The 18,564-nt window shown below is 38.2% G+C and overlaps 1 protein-coding gene across 17 annotated transcripts in view; it reads right to left on the bottom strand.

The window, feature by feature from the left end:
• ncam1b (neural cell adhesion molecule 1b) overlaps window positions 1–15,770 on the bottom strand; it is an 81,577-nt gene extending 65,807 nt beyond the window's left edge. For 6 of the 17 annotated variants that reach the window (XM_040009699.1, XM_040009702.1, XM_040009701.1 and 3 more), the window contains exons 1-2: window positions 15,458–15,770; window positions 14,833–14,898 (exon numbers count right to left, since the gene is read on the bottom strand). In XM_040009699.1, the coding sequence (XP_039865633.1) occupies window positions 14,833–14,898; window positions 15,458–15,509 (118 nt within the window). In that variant the 5' untranslated portion in view covers window positions 15,510–15,770. The remainder of the gene's footprint in view (window positions 1–14,832; window positions 14,899–15,457) is intronic. The other 11 variants (XM_040009703.1, XM_040009704.1, XM_040009709.1 and 8 more) reach the window with 5 other exon arrangements.
• Between the last annotated feature and the right edge of the window lie 2,794 nt (window positions 15,771–18,564).

Below are 18,564 nucleotides of genomic sequence, written 5' to 3'. Positions count from 1 at the left end.
AGTATTGCAACATAATACTCAAGGCCATAATACAAAAAAATGACAGGGGCACTTTTATTTGACTCAGCCTCTTCCCATCAATAAACCTAATGCACACAAACAACTGTATGCACATCTTTATCAATATGGTTCACTCACACCAGTGTTCTGAATCTCACAGCAGCTGATGTCAATAATACTTAATGTTTCAGCATGGTGGCAGCACTACTAGTGAAACAGAGCCCTGACCCTGTTCAGTCAAAATGTGTTTTAACTGTTATTGCAGCCACTCATGCAGAGAAAGCAGCCATGTGCTGTCATAAGGTAGAGAAAAGTCCTTCACGGGCATATTCCTCTTTCCACTAATGGTGGGTGTTGTGAAGGAATCTCCACTGGGAATATGCACTCAAGTCACTAGTATGCCACTGAGGATACAGGGGATGATTACTGTTTGCTAACAGCATACATGCAGCCTCATCACACATGTGCTTTCTTTTTACTTTTTTTTTTTTAGATTATTATTCACTGCAATAATGGTTCATTAATAAGAAATGCAAATGTGAAAAATAAAAACATGTTCTGATTTGTTTGTTGTGCCAGTCTCCCATTGGTTTAAAATGCATTTAGCTTGACAAAGATATGCTCTGAGGAATACACCACCATAAAAATCTAACAGGGTTTGGGTTAAGTAAATCAACACCATTTTAAGGGACTGTTAACATTTGAGGACAACCCTTGTTTTGAGCTGCTCTATACTGAAGCTTTATAATCACAACCAAAAGTACAGTAGCATTAAATACAATACCAAAACTATAAAGATAATCTTGGGAAGATGGCAATGGTTCTTATTGGCGGTTTTCATGTTTTACTCCCAGTTTCAAACATATTAAGGATGCATAGATGACCCGCCCCCTCACTGGCTTGGTCACCGTGACTGGTGTTGTGAGATTATTTGCTTCAGAGCAATTTTCATCTGCTGTGGCATCTATGGAAAAGATGCACGATGGGGTTCATGACACATCCGGCTTCTGCTGGCAAAGAGAGCAAGACAGCTTTCAGCCAGTGGAAGTCAATGAGTCATACTGAGTAGGGATCCTTTAGGGAGCAGTGTGAGAGACAGGGTAAAACAGAGCAAGACAGACAAGCAAGACAAGATGCCAAGCTCACAGCACGGCATTAAAAATAGAAAAAAAGTTAGGTTCAAAGAAAGCTCTGTATTATACAAATTCTGTTTGGATACTGCATTTTAGTATCAAACATTACTTAGGGTAAATCAAGTGGTAAGCTTTATAGACTACTGGTTGATTTTTTTAACTACTCTTTTCTGCTGTAACTAGGTATCATTGTTTGGATTCTGGATATTTAGAAGCACCACTAATAACAATAAAAATATTCCCTATCAATAAAGTAATACAGAGGACATATTTTAATTATTTAATAAGTCTATATAGGATTTATCATATCAATTGTCTCTGGGGTGAAGAACCGTTTTCTAATTCGTCAACTACTCTTTATCTACAGCTCGTTTTTTATGATTAATTTATATTAAATGAAGAAAATGATGAAGTGTAATGGCTTTTTTTTTTTTTCATTTAGTTTTTGAGCAATGATACTTTAATATGATATCAGTGAACCAGCACTAAACAAATACTACCAAGTGTTTCTTGATGGGTTAGTACTCAGACAGTTTAATGTCACTGCTTGATCAGTAATGTTCAAAACATAAAAAGCTATTTGTCAAGATTTAAAGTGAAATTTCATGAGTTATGAGTCATCAGCACTTTTTAGGGCACCAAATATTTACAAGAGCTGCATATCTATCTATTAATGTGTGATTCGACTTTTAGGTTGATAGTTTTATTGCAAAAAATATAATGATGGAATTTCCAGAGCTATGTTGAGATTCTTAGTTTTTTCCTAGGTTTGTCAATAAATGTCAGACTCACTATCCCAAAGCATCCATATCAATGTCCACAGCCAGAAGACTGATGTGGAATTACTGGCAGAACATTATGTGTGCGGAGTTTACCCTACCATTATATGACTTTGCCACTATGCCTAAGTGTTTTAACACAGCACGCAAGATCAATGAATGGAAAAAAAAAAAATCTATGACTATATGTAGCTCTCTATCTTTCCGGAAAAAAAAAAAACAAAAAACAAAAAAACACACACAATATTATTTTTTGCAGGAACAGACTATCAGTATAATTACAGCCTTCAATAGCGAGTTCTTAATTAGGAGTTGTTCCTCTTAACGCAAGTGACGTCAATCTCCAGCAGCGTAAAACAGGGTTTTGGACTCAACTCCAATAACGTGGTGGACTAACAACACAGAAATGGAGATGTGATGGTGTACTGGTCCTAGAGAGCCCAACAATATCTAAACAGCCTTCAGCATTTCAGATCACATCCCATCCATCACCTGCAGCCTGTCATTGTAGCACTCCAATGGTCTCTGACTCAGATGGACAACTGAGTTTTCCAGCTGCACCTCCTAACCAATGGGTGTGGGTGCCAGGTTTAGGAATTCCACAAAGTGTTCTGTTAAGCTGACCATAACACTGCCAGTTAATGTCAGGAATCTAGTGCTCCCAATAAAAACAAAATAAAATGGCCTTCAACAGCTTCAGAAAATTGCTTCCACACCCAAACTTCTGTGGTTACATTTGATTAGTTACAGTGTGAATGAAAATGGTTGGGGTCTGTGGTAAATAGAGTGAACCTCTTCATGTGCTACACACTCCTAGTGAAGCTACTCTGTTGGGGAAAAAGGGTTGTTGCGACTCCCTGTTAGAGGAAATACAGTGGAAAGCATTTCAGTTAGAAGTTAAACACCTCGAATTGAAGTGAAATGTCTGTCAACTGGAGAACAAATATGAAAACGCATGGCAGTAGAGTGCAAGCAGTAAGAAAGCAAATACAAGGACATGGTATAGTTTTCTTAGCATCAGTTATTCATTATTCATTGAGATCAACGACCACGGGCTTGCATCCAGTGTCAAAATAACAAAAGGTCGAAGTGGACGTTAAGATCTCAGAGTGTACAGTGTAAAATCTTCATCCTGCTCAAATTTCAATAGGAGGATTGCCAAAACAGTCCACAGTGGTTTTCGCACAGCTAGAAATAAAGCAGACAGCCAATTATCACACAATGATACAATCAGAATCAAGTAATCAAGCAAACTGATCAGAAATTATCTGTAAATATTACATATTGGAATCAAAATGAACACTTTTTTTTTACCACGTCAGTGCACCTACAGTTCCAGGAGATAAAAAAGTTCTGCTAAGAATTAAAAATAGGGTCCATGTTGCCATGTAGGTTTCTCTCTATCTTTGGGCATATCCATTACATAATTTTAAGATTGCTCTGCATGAATGAGAATGAAATGAGGTTAATTCCCAGCCCCAGTGATATCACTTTCTAAATTTTCCTCTCTTCTAATGCTCTTAAAATCCTAATACTGAAACATTTACCCATAAAATATAATTAACTTGACAATAATATGACATTTAACTCATCCCTATGGCTACAGGCTAATAAATCTACAAAAAGCTGATTAAGAATATGCATAAAGTACTTTTGAATACAAGGTTATTGATTTTTATGCAAATTGTAAGGGTCATTTGTTTATTATTACATTAAAAATTATCAACATGCTTGGTTTTCCACATGTATGGATTACATCACATAACCCCTGCCACATGTAAAACCATTACATGTGGCAAAACGGGGTTTTAACACTGTATAGTTTTGTGACTGTTTATTTTCTGTAGGTTTAGGGAGTAATGCTTGTCTGTGAACTCACTGTCATTATTCCAAAGTGAATCCTGCATGTTGAATGGATCAGATATAGCTATAGCTGCTAATGCCCCCCTGGAGATAGAGCCTTCTTACTGTGATCTAATTAGCTTTTTTTTCCTCCTGAATGAGTGTCACTGCACTAGTTCAGTGATAGATTTTTTTTTTTTTTTTAAATCATTTTGCTTCTACACTAAGACAAGCACAAAAATATAGATAAAGATTGAAAATAGGGTATACAGAAAGTATACTATTATTGATGATGAAATGCAGAGGGATAAGAAAATCTGCTTTATTATTTCATTACAAAACACCACATACAATATTTTACTACAAATGACTGGGTATAACAGGTAAATTGTCTTACAGCACATTTAATCTATATTAATACCAACAGATTTTTGAGTCAATGGAGCCCCTTTAAAATTACTCTGCAACTGATCTCTGATCCAGCTGAGTATGGGTGGGTGATGTTGCATCCTTCCACTTTAGAAGAATTAGTGATCTAGCTATTAGACATACATAACTTAAGCTATATGTTCTAAGACTAGTTCTTCAACTGCTATTTGAAGTACTGCTATTAGTGTAAATAACTGGAAAGTGGCCTTGAGTCAAAGTTTCTGAAAAAGTCTAAATTTGGGCCCTATTTTGCATGGTACACAGGGGGCTCATTTCAGGTCATGATTCATCTTTAGCACAGAAAAGTCAATGAAAAACTTTAAAATGGAAAAAAAGTGTCTTACATTGATGAAGTAGGCGTGTGCCCTGTTCAGAGTAGAATCAAATTCCGTGTAACCTAGTTTCACATAAATGTCAATCTCGTCTTGTTCTTTTGGTTGACATTCAAAATCTAGTTGTAATGGCTTACTAGCTTTTTTTTTTAATTACTATTAAAGCTTTAGAACACAGGGTAGGTTGGAGAATAAAGTGTTAGCCTTCTGATTCTCTAATAATATGGTGATTTCTTTGTATCTACTCTCGAATTTGTCTTTTTTCATTTACAATTTTGCATTGTCTCCAGCTAACTGGGTGTAGCAGCCACCCAGAAAAGCAATTGCAAGTTGATTTTCTGTCTTGAGCAGGGCAGCTCTGGCTTGGATAACTTACTTTACAATTTTCCACAAGTCCTTCAAGCAGGTGGTGACCATTAGCCCTCTAACTTTCACTGATTAAGGTAGCAGATTCTTTGACATTTTTTAATATATATATATATATATATATATATATATATTAGGGGTGCAACGATATTCGTATCGATATTGAACCGTTCGATACAGTGCTTTCGGTTCGGTACGCATATGTATCGAACAATACAACATTTGTAATTTATTTTATCAATTTTCCTTCTGACGATGCTGTCTGTGTTGAGCGCTCAGTGAATCTGTGTTCGACTACTCCGCCTAGGCTGCACTGTCGAGCGCAGATCCACTGAGCGCTCAACACAGACAGCATAGTCAGAAGGAAGAGTGCAGGGCAAGCTAGCGAGACAGAAGTTAAGCTCTACTTGCAACATTCAGATCTGGCGTTTGGAATTATTTTGGTTTTCATGTGACGTATGACCCTGAAGGTAAGCGAGTCATGGACTAAAGTAAAACAGTATGTTGGATGTGCCATGCAATGCTCAATTACATTGGTGTGAACTAGTGTGTTAGCGCAGTTAGCTCGTTAACGTGTTTGCCATCTAGCCCCATGCACGGAGCGATCGGAGGTAGCTCGTTAACGGAGATTTGCCGTGTTGTGGCGTTAAGGTCATTTCAACGAGATTAACCTGAAAGCACTAGTGGGAACACAACGAATATGACTGCACATTTACGCCGACATCATCCTAGTGCAAAGACAAAAACAACAAGCATGCTACTAACTTTAGCCGAGTCATTTAGACAGCTGTTAGCACATGATTCTCCTTATGCTGCTGAGAATATAGCCCAGAAGAAGCGGATAGTATAGCTTTTATTTTGGAAAGAGCCATTTCTCTGTAATAAACTCTCTTTTCCAAAGATGAGTGATTCCTCAATCAGATACAGGGCTTGCAATATCGCTAGCCCGACGTCCCGGAGCTAGCGATTTTTTCAGTCGGGCTACCAAAATCTATCTCTTCCCTGCCCGTCGGGCTATTGTAGGAAAAATATATGTCAGTGCTTTTGCATTCTTTCAGAAATGTAGCTGGGTAATTATGTCATTGGCATCGGTGAGCCACTGTCAATATGTGACATATTGAAGTCGCGTTTGAATTTGCGCTTGTTTTTTTGCTTTCACTTTGCAATCGTGCGAACTGTGTATAGAGAGCGACAGCACTGATCTGTGAGTGATGATAATTTGTGCACCAATTCCTCTGACATCGTCTTATTAATCGTTAGCTTACTATGCAAACATGACAAGTGAAATCTCCCGCAGCAAGCTTAAACATGTGAGAGGTTGATCGCGCAGAGAATCGCTGAGCTTATGTGAGTGAGCGTGTAAAAGCATTTCAGTTCTGCTGAGCCAAATAAGACAGGTCAGGGTGAAGAAGTGACAGCCAAAGAAAAGCTTACCACAAAACGGAGAAGTTATGACAAATCAGACTATAAGGCAAAAAGAAAGTGCAGCTTTATGGTTTCATGGACAAAAGAATTTCTGTGGCTGCAATATGATGAGCTAAATAACCAGGGCTACACATAAGTGGTCCGCAGGTGCACATTCGCTGTCAAAATAAAAAACACGCACAAGGGTTAGGGTTAAATTTAAAAACTGTACTTTTGAGTTAAAATATATATTTATAATTTTAATAAATGACAAATTAAAAAGGCATGAACATTTCTTTTGTATCGAAAAAATATCGAACCGTGACACCAAAGTATCGAACCGAACCGAACCGTGAATTTTGTGTATCGTTGCACCCCTAATATATATATATATATATATATATATATATATAAAAATGGTCAAACATCAAAAACACAAAATGCACAATTTTACAGTATTTAAAAGATTTTAAATGTTAAGACTACATTTTTCATCTTTCCACACTAGTAGAAACCTCTAGTGGTACCACTGTGATGGAATTTTTCCATAATTATATTACCACATGTCAAGACTGGCAGAAATAGAGGTATCTTTAAGTTGCCAGGCAATGACTAACCCTGTAGAGGAGTATAATGTTAGAGAGGGTGACACACTTTAGTGACTGAATCAAAAGAAAGCCTAGGGCATAGCAATCCAAATTTTCCCTGCTTTATGCATGGTGATGCATCCTACAGTGTTTCGGTAATGAATGCACCACGATGTGCATGGATGCATGAGAAGACGCACACACTGCTTCCCTTCACGCTACACAAAAGAAGTTGAGAGCCAAATCCTAGCCAACAGCATGTTACTTTATTATGGAAAGATGAGACACCCATTTTCTTAAATCAGACATACTGTAAGCTTGATAAGACTCTGTAAGCTCAAGCTGAGGAGGCTCATCTGCATCTCATGTAAAGTGGGACACAGTTCCTCCCAGCACGGACATGACATGATTGTAAGCCCATCTCTTATTTCAGGGGGCCACATGGGCCACAGACGAGGCTGTGATGATTTAGTTTGGGTCACAGGAGTGCTGTCTCTCCTGGCTTCTCTAACTGCCAAATAGGGCACAGAAAGGCCAAACAGAGCCAGCAGGTACTCACTTCATATCATCCTAAGCAAGGCAAAATAAGTCTTTATTTAGGGGTGAATAGCCAGGAGAGAAAAGGTGACACATTTTGAAAGTGCATCAAGTATTTAAATAGATAAGGGGAACTGGTCAACTCTGGTAAAACAGGACTAGTGGTTTTGATCAGTTCTATTATACCCACTGACAACCTTAACTGTTTGCAAACATTTAATTATAACATATCTCCCTTAAAACATTGGATGGAATTAGAGCATTAAATTGACTTGCCTACTCCAAGTAGATAACTGATACTCAAAATTTTGAAAATTCCACAAAGGGAAAACTTCAAAGAAGAGAGAATAACGCCTAAAGGTTTGAGTTTAGGGTTACATGTCCACCGGGATACTGTGTTCTGTTAATTCAATGAATGACAAGGACACATTGCCCTAATTTCATGCAAGTGCTGAGATATTAGCATGTCTATATCTGAGAGAAGCTGGAACAGTCTGAAGTTACTCTAATGTTCAGCAGTGTCTGAAGCAGATTTTTCCTGCTCATATACATTAAAAACAAGGCAAACCCAGCTTGCCTCCCAGGCCACTCTGTTCAGTTTACTTTAACCTGTTTCATACTTTTAAATTAAATTTGATTAATATTAATCCCAGATATATTAAGTCAAAACTCCCAGGAATGCTGTAAGATCTGTACCCCAGCAGAAGCTAATCACTCAAAAAGAAAAATAAATAAAAACTAAGCCCACAGCCTGTGAGTCTTCTGTGAGCACACCCTTAGGAAAGGATGTTTATGTTCCTCCTACAGTATCTCACAGGGTAACATGCACGTGTAATGCTATCTTTTTTAACGTCCTTAGGCACTGAATCTCCTCAACTCTCTCAGACCTGGATCTGTCTAATCCAGTCCCCATCACCAAAGAGTCAAGCAGTCCTGGCTTGAATAAAAACACAGTCACCCCCTCCCTTGCTGCTTCATCCTAATTCTGGGTGAAAACCTTAGATTCTATGAGAATGTTAAAAATGATGTGTGAGAGGTATCAGCGCTACTGAGTAAGGGAACGGGCATCATGGACTGTTTAACAGTTAAAGTAACAGAATAAATTTTTGAAATTGAACGTCTCAACAAATAAAACACTTGAAAAATGAATAGCTGACAACTGTCTCCCAGAAACTGTTCCCACTGCAGTAGTTGTTTGTCTCCATAATCTGTTACATAGCGAAACAAATTCGGGTTCAATAAACATCCTCTAAAGCTTAGCAGTAGACTGTCAGTGGACACTCATATGATGGCAGGTTAAGTTATTTGATAAGACAAAACAAAAATAACTGAAACTGGAGGTGATAAGATATGGGCTTAGCCTTTTATCCACTGTGGCTGGCTGGATTACTCAGATAGATTTCCTTCAAATCCAACATTTAACACAATTTTGCAGAGATTGTCTTGACACTAGAAGTCCAAGGTTTAGTAGGTTTAGTAAAGTCTTCAGATACACATTACACTAGCATTCCTATTACAGTTTTAATTAATAAATGATAACCCTGGACACAAATACATTTGCTTTGATCTTCTTTGTCTTTTGGCTGGTCCACAGCAGACATATGCCTGCATCTCACCCTATCCCTAGCATCGTCTTCTGTCACACCAATGCTTTGCACTTCCTTCTTTTCCCTGGCAGTTCCATAGTCAACATCCTTCCTCCAATATATCCACTATCCCTCCTCTGCACATGTCCAAACCATCTCAAACTTGCCTCTTTGACTTTGTTTACAAACTGCTCAACCCGTGCTGTCCCTCTGAAATACTCATTTCTAATCTTGTCCATCCTGGTCACAGTCAAAGACATTTGGTTTAATATGTTGGGGGCATTATATAGGGCAGTCAAGCAACCCTATATAATGTCCACAAAAAAGATGAATTTATCAAAATTACACATTTAGATAATTGTTAAATTTAGTTATCCAAAGAAAATTGCCAAATAATCTTTCATTTGAGCTTGAATAACATCCTTTTAACATCAACAAATGACTGACGCTAGCTGGCAACACAAACAATTTAAAGACAATTATTTTGAAATTCTAAATATTATATCAGACAAGATCAAAAAAGAACTTTAACAATAACAAAAACAGAAGCTGGAGTCCTGATTGTATGGAACTATCGTCTTTGTGCAAGGTATGACTATGCTGAACCAAGATACAAACAGTATTAGGCCAGAGACACACTGTTAAGGCCTCTGTTCTCAGTGGGGTTATATAATTTTGTAAAATGATTGGTTGTAGTCACGTAGGTGACTGTAGTGTGTGTTTTGGGGGAGGGAAATCTATTTTAGTGGACGTCCCAAATAAAATCTCAATATGGCAAACAGTGCTGCCAGTACACAATGTGCCACAATCTACTGGCTTTATTAAGATGGAACTATTGGATTTTTTCCCTCATGAAGCTAAGTCAGAAGTCTGGAGCTTTTGTTAGTCAGCCTAGAGTCGTCTATGCTTCCATCTTGCTTTGTATGGTGCAGCATGGAGCAACGTCATGATTTCCACATGATCTGACTGATGATGTAACACAAGCTAAGTGAAACAATCCTGCTGTAAACCAGAGAGGCACATTTGCATGGTCAAAGGATCCAAACTGCAGGGTCAAACTGCAGAACTGCACTTCATTCATCAGTTTCACACATTGAGGACACTGGGAAGTCATCTCTTATCTTGCCCAATTCTCCTTAAATTCTCTCACTTTAAGTTCCGAGGCTATGTTTCATTTTCCGAAATGATTCCATATCCCAGTTATCAGTTCAAAGAGGATCAATTAATAATCATGTCAAGCAGCTCAACGGGCCCATTGAGCATGCAGCCATCAGGAGTGGGAAAGAGATAGAGAAAAGAGGGTTAATCCTTCCTCAATCTCAGTTCAGTCACTAATACTGCAACTACACCATATAATCATCTGTAAAAAGATTAAGATTTTCTTTGATTTACATGCTCGAAGTTCAAAAGTGCTATTTTAAAGTACCTTTTTTTTATACTTTAATGAAAGAAATGTAAAAAATATTTTGCTTCGGTGATGCCATATGAGTTATGTGAGAATGTGACTAGTTTATGAGTCATAAATCATGAAGTTATGACAGTTTACACTCAGATACACTGAATATAGACCATGATTATCAGTGCAATGAAGTGGAAAATAAGAAGTGAAAAACATGTACCCTGTAACTGTTATACCCATATTTAACGTAGCTTTAATAACTCTACATTATCCACTGTTGTGCATAACTCTATGTTGAATGTGAATTACCAGCGTAGCATGAGGAGCTGAACCAGAACCAAAACCAAACCCCAAATTGTCCATCTAACCAATTAGTTGGCTGGGCTGACATAAATTACCTTAAAATGAGGCCAAAATATTTACGCAATGAAAAATGCAAGAGATATTTGAGGGAAAGGTTTTTAGAAACAATATCAATATTACATAGTTTGTCCAAGTCTGACAAGTTTATTTTCCAAATAAAATCAAATTCCAGGCAGCAGAATCACAATTATTTACTTAAATAATATGCACATGAGGTAAGTTTCAACCCATCACTGTTAATATAAACCTTACATTGCATGATAATTAAATTCTTGCAGGAGTCACAAGATCACCCAGGAATTCATCTTGCCAGCATCCTACTGATGTTTTGCAGACATGTGACAACTTCTTCACTATTTTGGACAGTGGTGACAATGTAGCATCAAGTGATTACCACAAAGGTCTACCCCTCGGTCAGTGAAAGACGTATTTCCCAACTGACTGGCGAAAATCTCGTAGTGATTTCTTTGGTCCTTAGAATATTGCTGTAGTCCTAGTGTACATGGAAGATAGAAACACTGTACAGCTACTCTACAAGCTCTAGTGAAACTGTGAAAAGAGCGACACCTTAAAGGTATAAGTTTTCCCTCAGCATGGCAGCCAACATAAAAGCCACAACATTCACTTTGAAGTGACTAGAGTAGCTCGGCTAATGGTTAGTATTTGCAAACAAACATGAAAAACCACAGGCAACCATGGGAATCTGCTAGCAAAAAAAGCAATCACTAGGAGGTTTTTGGTGCACTCCTTTTCAGTCGATTTCACCCAGTGACAGCGAGCATCACATGAGAAACCTCAATAAGAAGCGTACCCGCATAGTCTTTCTCCTCCAAATGGCAGAGACTTAGGCTGTCTCAACATACTTAAAGCTCACCCACCCACGTCTTTTTGTAACTAAACTAGTTAAATCATAAATTAACCCCTTTTTTGTTGCAACCTTAAGCAATCTGTAACATCAATACATTTGTTTAATTGCCAAAACTTAACCTCTAGATTAACCATTATCTGATCTCAAATATTATTTTATCAGCCTTGGCTAGACTGAATAATACAAAAACAAATATTCTCCATCAAGCAGACGAGACACTTCCAGAGTTTAAAGCTGCTTTAATTATGCACATGTTATTAAAATGTTAAGAACTTTTTTTAGTTCATCTAACACTATCATTTCATTACTCTGATTTTCTGAAGTTACTCACGGGCGCCTATGATTTATTATGCTATATAATAAGCAATACATCTGTGTCTAACTTACTAAAATACACTATGCAGAAATTTGAAAAATAAAATTAAAAAAGGATTGCTCTTGTTTCCCCTCTGTTCTAAGCGCAGACAGTATAAAAGATGGGTGAAGCTCCTGTGGCATCACCCATTGGTTTGTTAAGCCTTGAGATGAACATATTCATCTTCACCGTGCTGGAGTTTCGTAGTGGGTGGATCAGACTATGGAACTTCACAGTCATTGGCTAAGTCATTAGTCAATGAGAATAGCCTGGATAATCCTTCTTGTGAAAGATAGCATGATTAAGTCTTTGGAATATTTTTCATTGAAAATGATCCAAAATGAGTTAATGGGACCAGAAACCCAGCAGTAAAGTTTGTACGGAGGTTAAGTCTAGGGACATTTTCCAGACTTTTACTGAAGTCTGTTGGATCTCAAGCTGCTTTAATTATTTATGAGGTCTTTCCTTGTCTAACCATGTGACAATAACTTGTTTTCTATTTTGGATGTGTGACGCTTCAGGGTCAAGTGAGTAAACTCTCAGTCATACAGGCCTAGAGACCAATTGGTGCTCATCTGAAGGCCATCAGTCACAAGGTAGAACTATGTATTACCCAGCCAATTTGCTAGCAGATTGCTGCAATCAACTGTAGTTTGTGTGGAAGACGGGGAATTGTCTGCAACTAGCCTTAAAAGTATATGATGTGACTTTTGAAACGTGTTGGTTGCAGCACTGAGGCACAACTTTTACTTTGAAGATGAACATTCTTCATTTCTTGGAGTTCATTCAAGTTTAACAGCACTTGGGTAGTAACTGGTGAGTGTTTGCAGGCAAACCAACATGTTCTATACAAACCACAGTTGACTGCAGCAATCTGCTGCTGAACAAAGCAATCACAAGGAGCTTTTTGGAACAGCACAAAAAAAAGATAATCTGTATGTAAACAATGACTAGGTGAGTAGAGTGTCGAAGGTCATGTCAAGAAGAAGTAATCTTAGCTACCCTCACATGGTCTCAGGATTTTTGTGGGATAGCCTTTTAACGCTTTATGTGCAATCCAGTATGTGCAAGGGTGTTCCTCCATCATAAGAGAAAAACAGAATGACTGGAGCCCTGCTTGCTCTGTAATGGCAACGTTCTTGCATATATTAGACAATTGTAGGTAAAATAACAGGAAACTGACCACTGGATTAGATTTTCTCTTGTGCCAAAGAAAGGAGTTGTCTGATACAGGGGACAGCTCTTGCGCAATGTGCTTATGATGAAACGTGAATAGGATTGCAAGTGTTTGCAAGTGCAACCACCCACTGGTAGCCATTTAAAAAAAATATAGGTTTAAGGCACGTCTGTGTCTGTTTCATTTTTCACACCCCAAATCTACTTCCATTGTTTTATTCTGTGGATGGTTCTAAGCTCCTCCCATCAGAAAAACACTAGCAAAGGTAAGGACATAAAAAATTTTTTTTTTTAAAAAACACTGACTTTTTACTTCACTAGCACTGCGACTACGACTGTGCAATTAAGTTTAATTTTTGGCTTTCAACAATTACTATACAATTATTGTGCTTCCTTACTTTGCCTTTCAGCACAGCCCCTTCAATCAATATGGCCTCTCAGTCAAAATTTACTCCCCATGAGAGAGTGGCAGATTTGGTTAATTTCACATTTATATATATATAGTTAGTCAGTTTTGTCTTGTGATAGACTGGCGAACTGTCCAGGGTATACCATGCTGCTTCCACTATGAAAGCTCGGACAGCCCCCTGAAGCAGAAGAAAATGGAATGACAGATAAATCTCACATAATTATAATAAGTTTTAAGCAATCAACTTCAATAAAAGAAAAGTTTTTTTTTCTAATACACTGCTTCTACAAAATCTGTCCAACTGCGTTAGGTAATTGTGAGTTTAATACTGATCAAGATTACTGTAATTATGATTTTCACACAATGATGGAGATCTAAACGCAGCTCTCGTGGGTGAAAGGACCTCTGTTTAACCCACTACACCACCAAAATGGAATTTGTTGTTTCTCCCGATGAGGTATGAAAAGGATGTGTGATTGGCTGAACTCTCCTGTTATGAAATAGGTTTTCTAAAGTCAAAAACAGAGCCAAGAGGAAGTCCACAAGTCTACATTCACCTCAACTACTGAAATCAAATATGCTAAGAGGTTAACATAAATACTTGCTCCATTACATCATAAAAATACTACCTCCTCCTACTGCTACTTCCTCCTACTTCAAATGGTTCTACAAGAGAAAATTTAATCCAGCAATCGAGGTCTTATTATTATTTTACCTAATATTTTTGTAATACTGCAAGAGAGTTTACCATTACAGAGCAGGGAGAGCTCCACTCCCTCTGCGTTTTCCTCTCCTGATGGAGGAACACCCCTGCACATACTGGATTGCACATAAAGGATTAAAAGGCTATCCCACGAAAATCCTGAGCCCCTGTGAGGGTAGCTAAGAGTACTACTTCATACATAAGCACCTCACGTGTGAAATCACTAAGGTTAATAAAAAGGGGGGCGGGCAGATGTTATTAAAATGTAATTTCACACAAAACTCCCTCAATTACACTTACATAACGACACATTTTACCAACTTAGAGGATCTCATTTCAAAGCCTTTATCGTGGCATCAGATTACATAACAGATGATTCAGAGTAGAAGTTGTGCTTGCTATGCATCAGTGTGCCAGAGAGACCAAACACTGTCCCTCACAGACTGCCCATGCACTTCATCCAGTCATCATCGTCTTCTCAATGCTACCATCGCACCTGTACACATGAAGAGGTACCTGCCAAAATGCGTTTTATTTATTTTTTTATGCAGATTATACCTTTACCTGAGATGCCGTGACTCAACCCAGAAGCCCGTGATTCAGTGCGTATCCCGTTCTGTGTGTGTGTGTCTACAAACACAGAGAGCCCAGCATCACTCCCCATCAACAACAAACACGTCCCATCCAAGCTGAGAGAACGGCCCACATCAACACGACTACAAATGCAGAGAAATGCATGCCACCCCTGCAAATCCCTTTTCTCATGCTGCTCCTATCCACTCCAATATAAATTTAAAGGCTCTTCTTCTTCTTCGGTGTCATATTTTATTCAATGTACAATTATGCGAAGTCAGCGAGCAGGCTGGTCACGCAAAGTGAAGCTCCCCCTCTGAATGTATGGGAGTGTGTAACACATTAGCAGCTGGCAGCTTTAAGCTGTTTTTACTTATAAGAGAAAATAAATAAACAGCTCGTCAGTAGGCTAATTAGCAGCAGTCGCAGTGCCGTTACCGTCGCACCTGCTAAATGAGTGCCTGCGGGCGGAGGTGGCGAGGAGATGCCTGCGGTCCTGGTCACATTTTTTTTTTTAAGGGTGGAAATAGAAGGGGATTCATGGCAAAACACCAACAAAAACACGTCTGTCTTAAAAGCGATGACTTTGATTCAAATGTGAGATTTTTTTCCTTACCTGTACAGCTCACGAGAAGCAAGGCTAAAAAAATATCCCTTGCCTGGACCATCGCAACTCCCGAGTAACGTGAACGTTAAACGGTGTAGCTAACGTTTAATCTCCGCTCGGTCCCTACGGTATTGCCCTCGGGTTTCCTGCCCCTGTTAGCGACTGTTCATCCTAATCTACAGAACTGAGCTCGTCGGGAATAAGTGTCAGCAGCAGCGTTGTTGATGACAAGCAGCGGTCAGAGATTAGCAGCGATGAGCGCCAGTGCACAGTTCAAAGTCTGACTGACAAGCGGAGCCTTTTCACACACTTGAATTACTCCGCAGAGCCGGAATAAAGCACCTCCTGTAACTAGTGCGTGGGTATCAACAGGAAGCAGGGGAACAGCTGCAAATAATCATAACAATGAAAAATTAAAGTTAAAATATAGCTTATATAAGATTGTTTCAAAATATGGTAAAGAAAATAAAAGTGTGAAAAGCAGAGCTGTTTAGTGTATTTGTTTTATATTGGTGTCCCCCCCTACGGTAAAATACATAACAAGGCACCCTTTATAAGCAATTGTAATTAATAACTTTAAGGTTTTCTTTTAGTTTTAGGGAAAGATGGTTGTTGGTCAGTTATTACAAATTAATTTTACTGAATTCAAATAATTGATTTCTTTTGCAGCTTGCTATGCGCAAGGATTTTCTGCTTTGCCAGTCTTATTTTATAGCAAACAGAATATATTTTAACTCTGGACTGATAACACAAATAATAATTATAAAAAATAAAATAAAAAAAATGCTTGGGACTAGGATATTGTGATAGTTATGTCTTACTATTGTGAGTTGTACATATTAGAGCCAAAGTCATCACCATATTTTGCAACCTTACTTGTAAGGAATTGACATTTCCCTTTGACTGTAATCATGGTACATAAAAAGGCTGTAGAGAATCTAAACTAAAATTCATTAACTACACAACCATTAACGGATTGCCAACATCTGTAATTGCATAGGCTAATTATGAAATACAAAGAAAAAGCATCAGTCAGTAGGAATTTCACAACATGCGAATGCCCAATTTGCTACTGCTGCATTAGTTAAGGATTTATTAATCATTAAAGAGACACTGTTTATTATCAACTATTGTATTTTGACTGCACACCAAAAGAAGACCTTCAAATATCCTTTTTTCCCTATTTTCTCCAAATCAGTTTTGCTTCTTGAAAAGTTTATTTTCCTTCATGTTAGTCCAAATGCAGTTTCAAAGCTTTTATCTCACTGCCACAAGTATAATTTTTGTGGAGAATTATTAAATCCATCTGTCGAACTGAGACTCCTCTGGTCTTTATTAAACCCAGCCCGCTATTCACAGAAATAATAGGGCTTGTAGTACAACTGTGGCGACAACACCACTGATATCTTACCCTCTGTGCACCAGATAAACTAATTACAGTGTTATACACATTAGCTTATAATTTACAGCGAAATATTGATCATTTGGATCTCTTTCAACTCTGTTTTGAGTCACACATATTTGAAATGCTGCATGTTAAACCACAGGCATTTGCTTTGACATATTTGAAGTACTACTCAACCCACAGGTTTCCCCCACAAATGACCAAAGGGAGCCTTTTATATAGGTTGTAAAGTGAATGCCACCTGAGAGCAATGCAGGGTAAAAGATGCTTGTTTGCTTGTTTGCTTGCACAGCAGGGATGATCGGTAGCCATGAGCACCACCCTCTCAGGCCTGAGAGGGCAGTTTGCTTTATATTTTCATTGCTGGCCAGCAAAGACATGCAGTTGGCCACAGTGTAATAAACCCAAATCAATCTTTGGGCTCACTGAAATTGCACTGTGGTTATATCTGGCATATTTGCCTTAACCCACCCTATTACAAGCAATGGGCGTGGAGTTTGGGTTTTTATTTATAGGTTATCTTGTTAACATAGGAGCTCAGTATCGTATGAATTCCCAAGAAATCTTCAAGTGGTTTCTTTTTAAATGGAGAAATCTACTGGCTGAGTAATTATTTACGATTATGAGATCTCATAGGTTCAGTCAGCTAAATTCCTTGATGTTAATTAATTAAAATGCCTAACTGGAGACATTATTTTCAATTAGTCTGAAGAGAACAAACAACATCATGCCATCTGAATAATCTGCCCAGCATTAACAGTGTCATGCTTTTAACGCCGCATTCCTCTCATCTTCTGCGTGGCACCATACCATGAACTGCCACGTGTCCCGATCTTCCTCATAAAAAAATCATTTGGTAAAAAAAAAAATTGTGCTCCTGTGTTCCCACCGAGCTATCAACTCAATTTTTGTTAAACTGAAATATGCTGTCTGTTTGTGGTAATTCGCCCATAACGTGCTCTTTTATCTACTCAAATTACCCAGAATCCCTCTCTAAACCATGTCAAGACCTATTACGTTTTCATCTCTCATGCTAAAAAGCATACAGTTGTAATAGTAGTAGTAGTATTAATAGTAGTAGTATTAGACTGTACATGCTTATACTGTGCTTCATTCTCCTCACTTTTACACAGAGAAGTGTAGGATTAAATACACAGTCATTTCAAAAACACAATTCACGCTTGCATGCACACACATCTCTCTCCAACGCAAAACATATGTTTCATTACACACCGGCCTGTGAGGGGGTATTTTTTTTCTTTTTTCTGTCCCTCCCTTTTGCAGTCTCTCTCACTTTTTCTCTCTCCCGCCTCTTCTCATCCTCTTCACCCATGTGAGCCATGACCACACACGGACTCTCTTGAACTCACACCTACATGGACACACACATGTGGAGCACTTTACATCTATTTTTTCCATTGTTGAACCATACTAGTGTATGTACTATCTATCTATCTATCTATCTATCTATCTATCTATCTATCTATCTATCTATCTATCTATCTATCTATCTATCTATCTATCTATCTCCTCCAGTAGAGGATCCATGTGGACAGTCTCTACTGTAGGAGGTTTTAAAATAGCTTCAATTACCTCCTCCACTACTGTAACAGAAGACAACATTCAGTACTGACATGGACATTGGTTTCTGGGTCATGAGAGAAAAGCAGAGGTGTTACAGCCCAAGCCCTGCTGTGATTTTCCCCTAGCA

Source organism: Simochromis diagramma, unplaced genomic scaffold (genome assembly GCF_900408965.1).
Source record: "Simochromis diagramma unplaced genomic scaffold, fSimDia1.1 OVJJ01000344.1, whole genome shotgun sequence".
Lineage (NCBI taxonomy): Eukaryota > Metazoa > Chordata > Actinopteri > Cichliformes > Cichlidae > Simochromis > Simochromis diagramma.
This window is presented reverse-complemented; position numbering and strand designations above follow the sequence as displayed.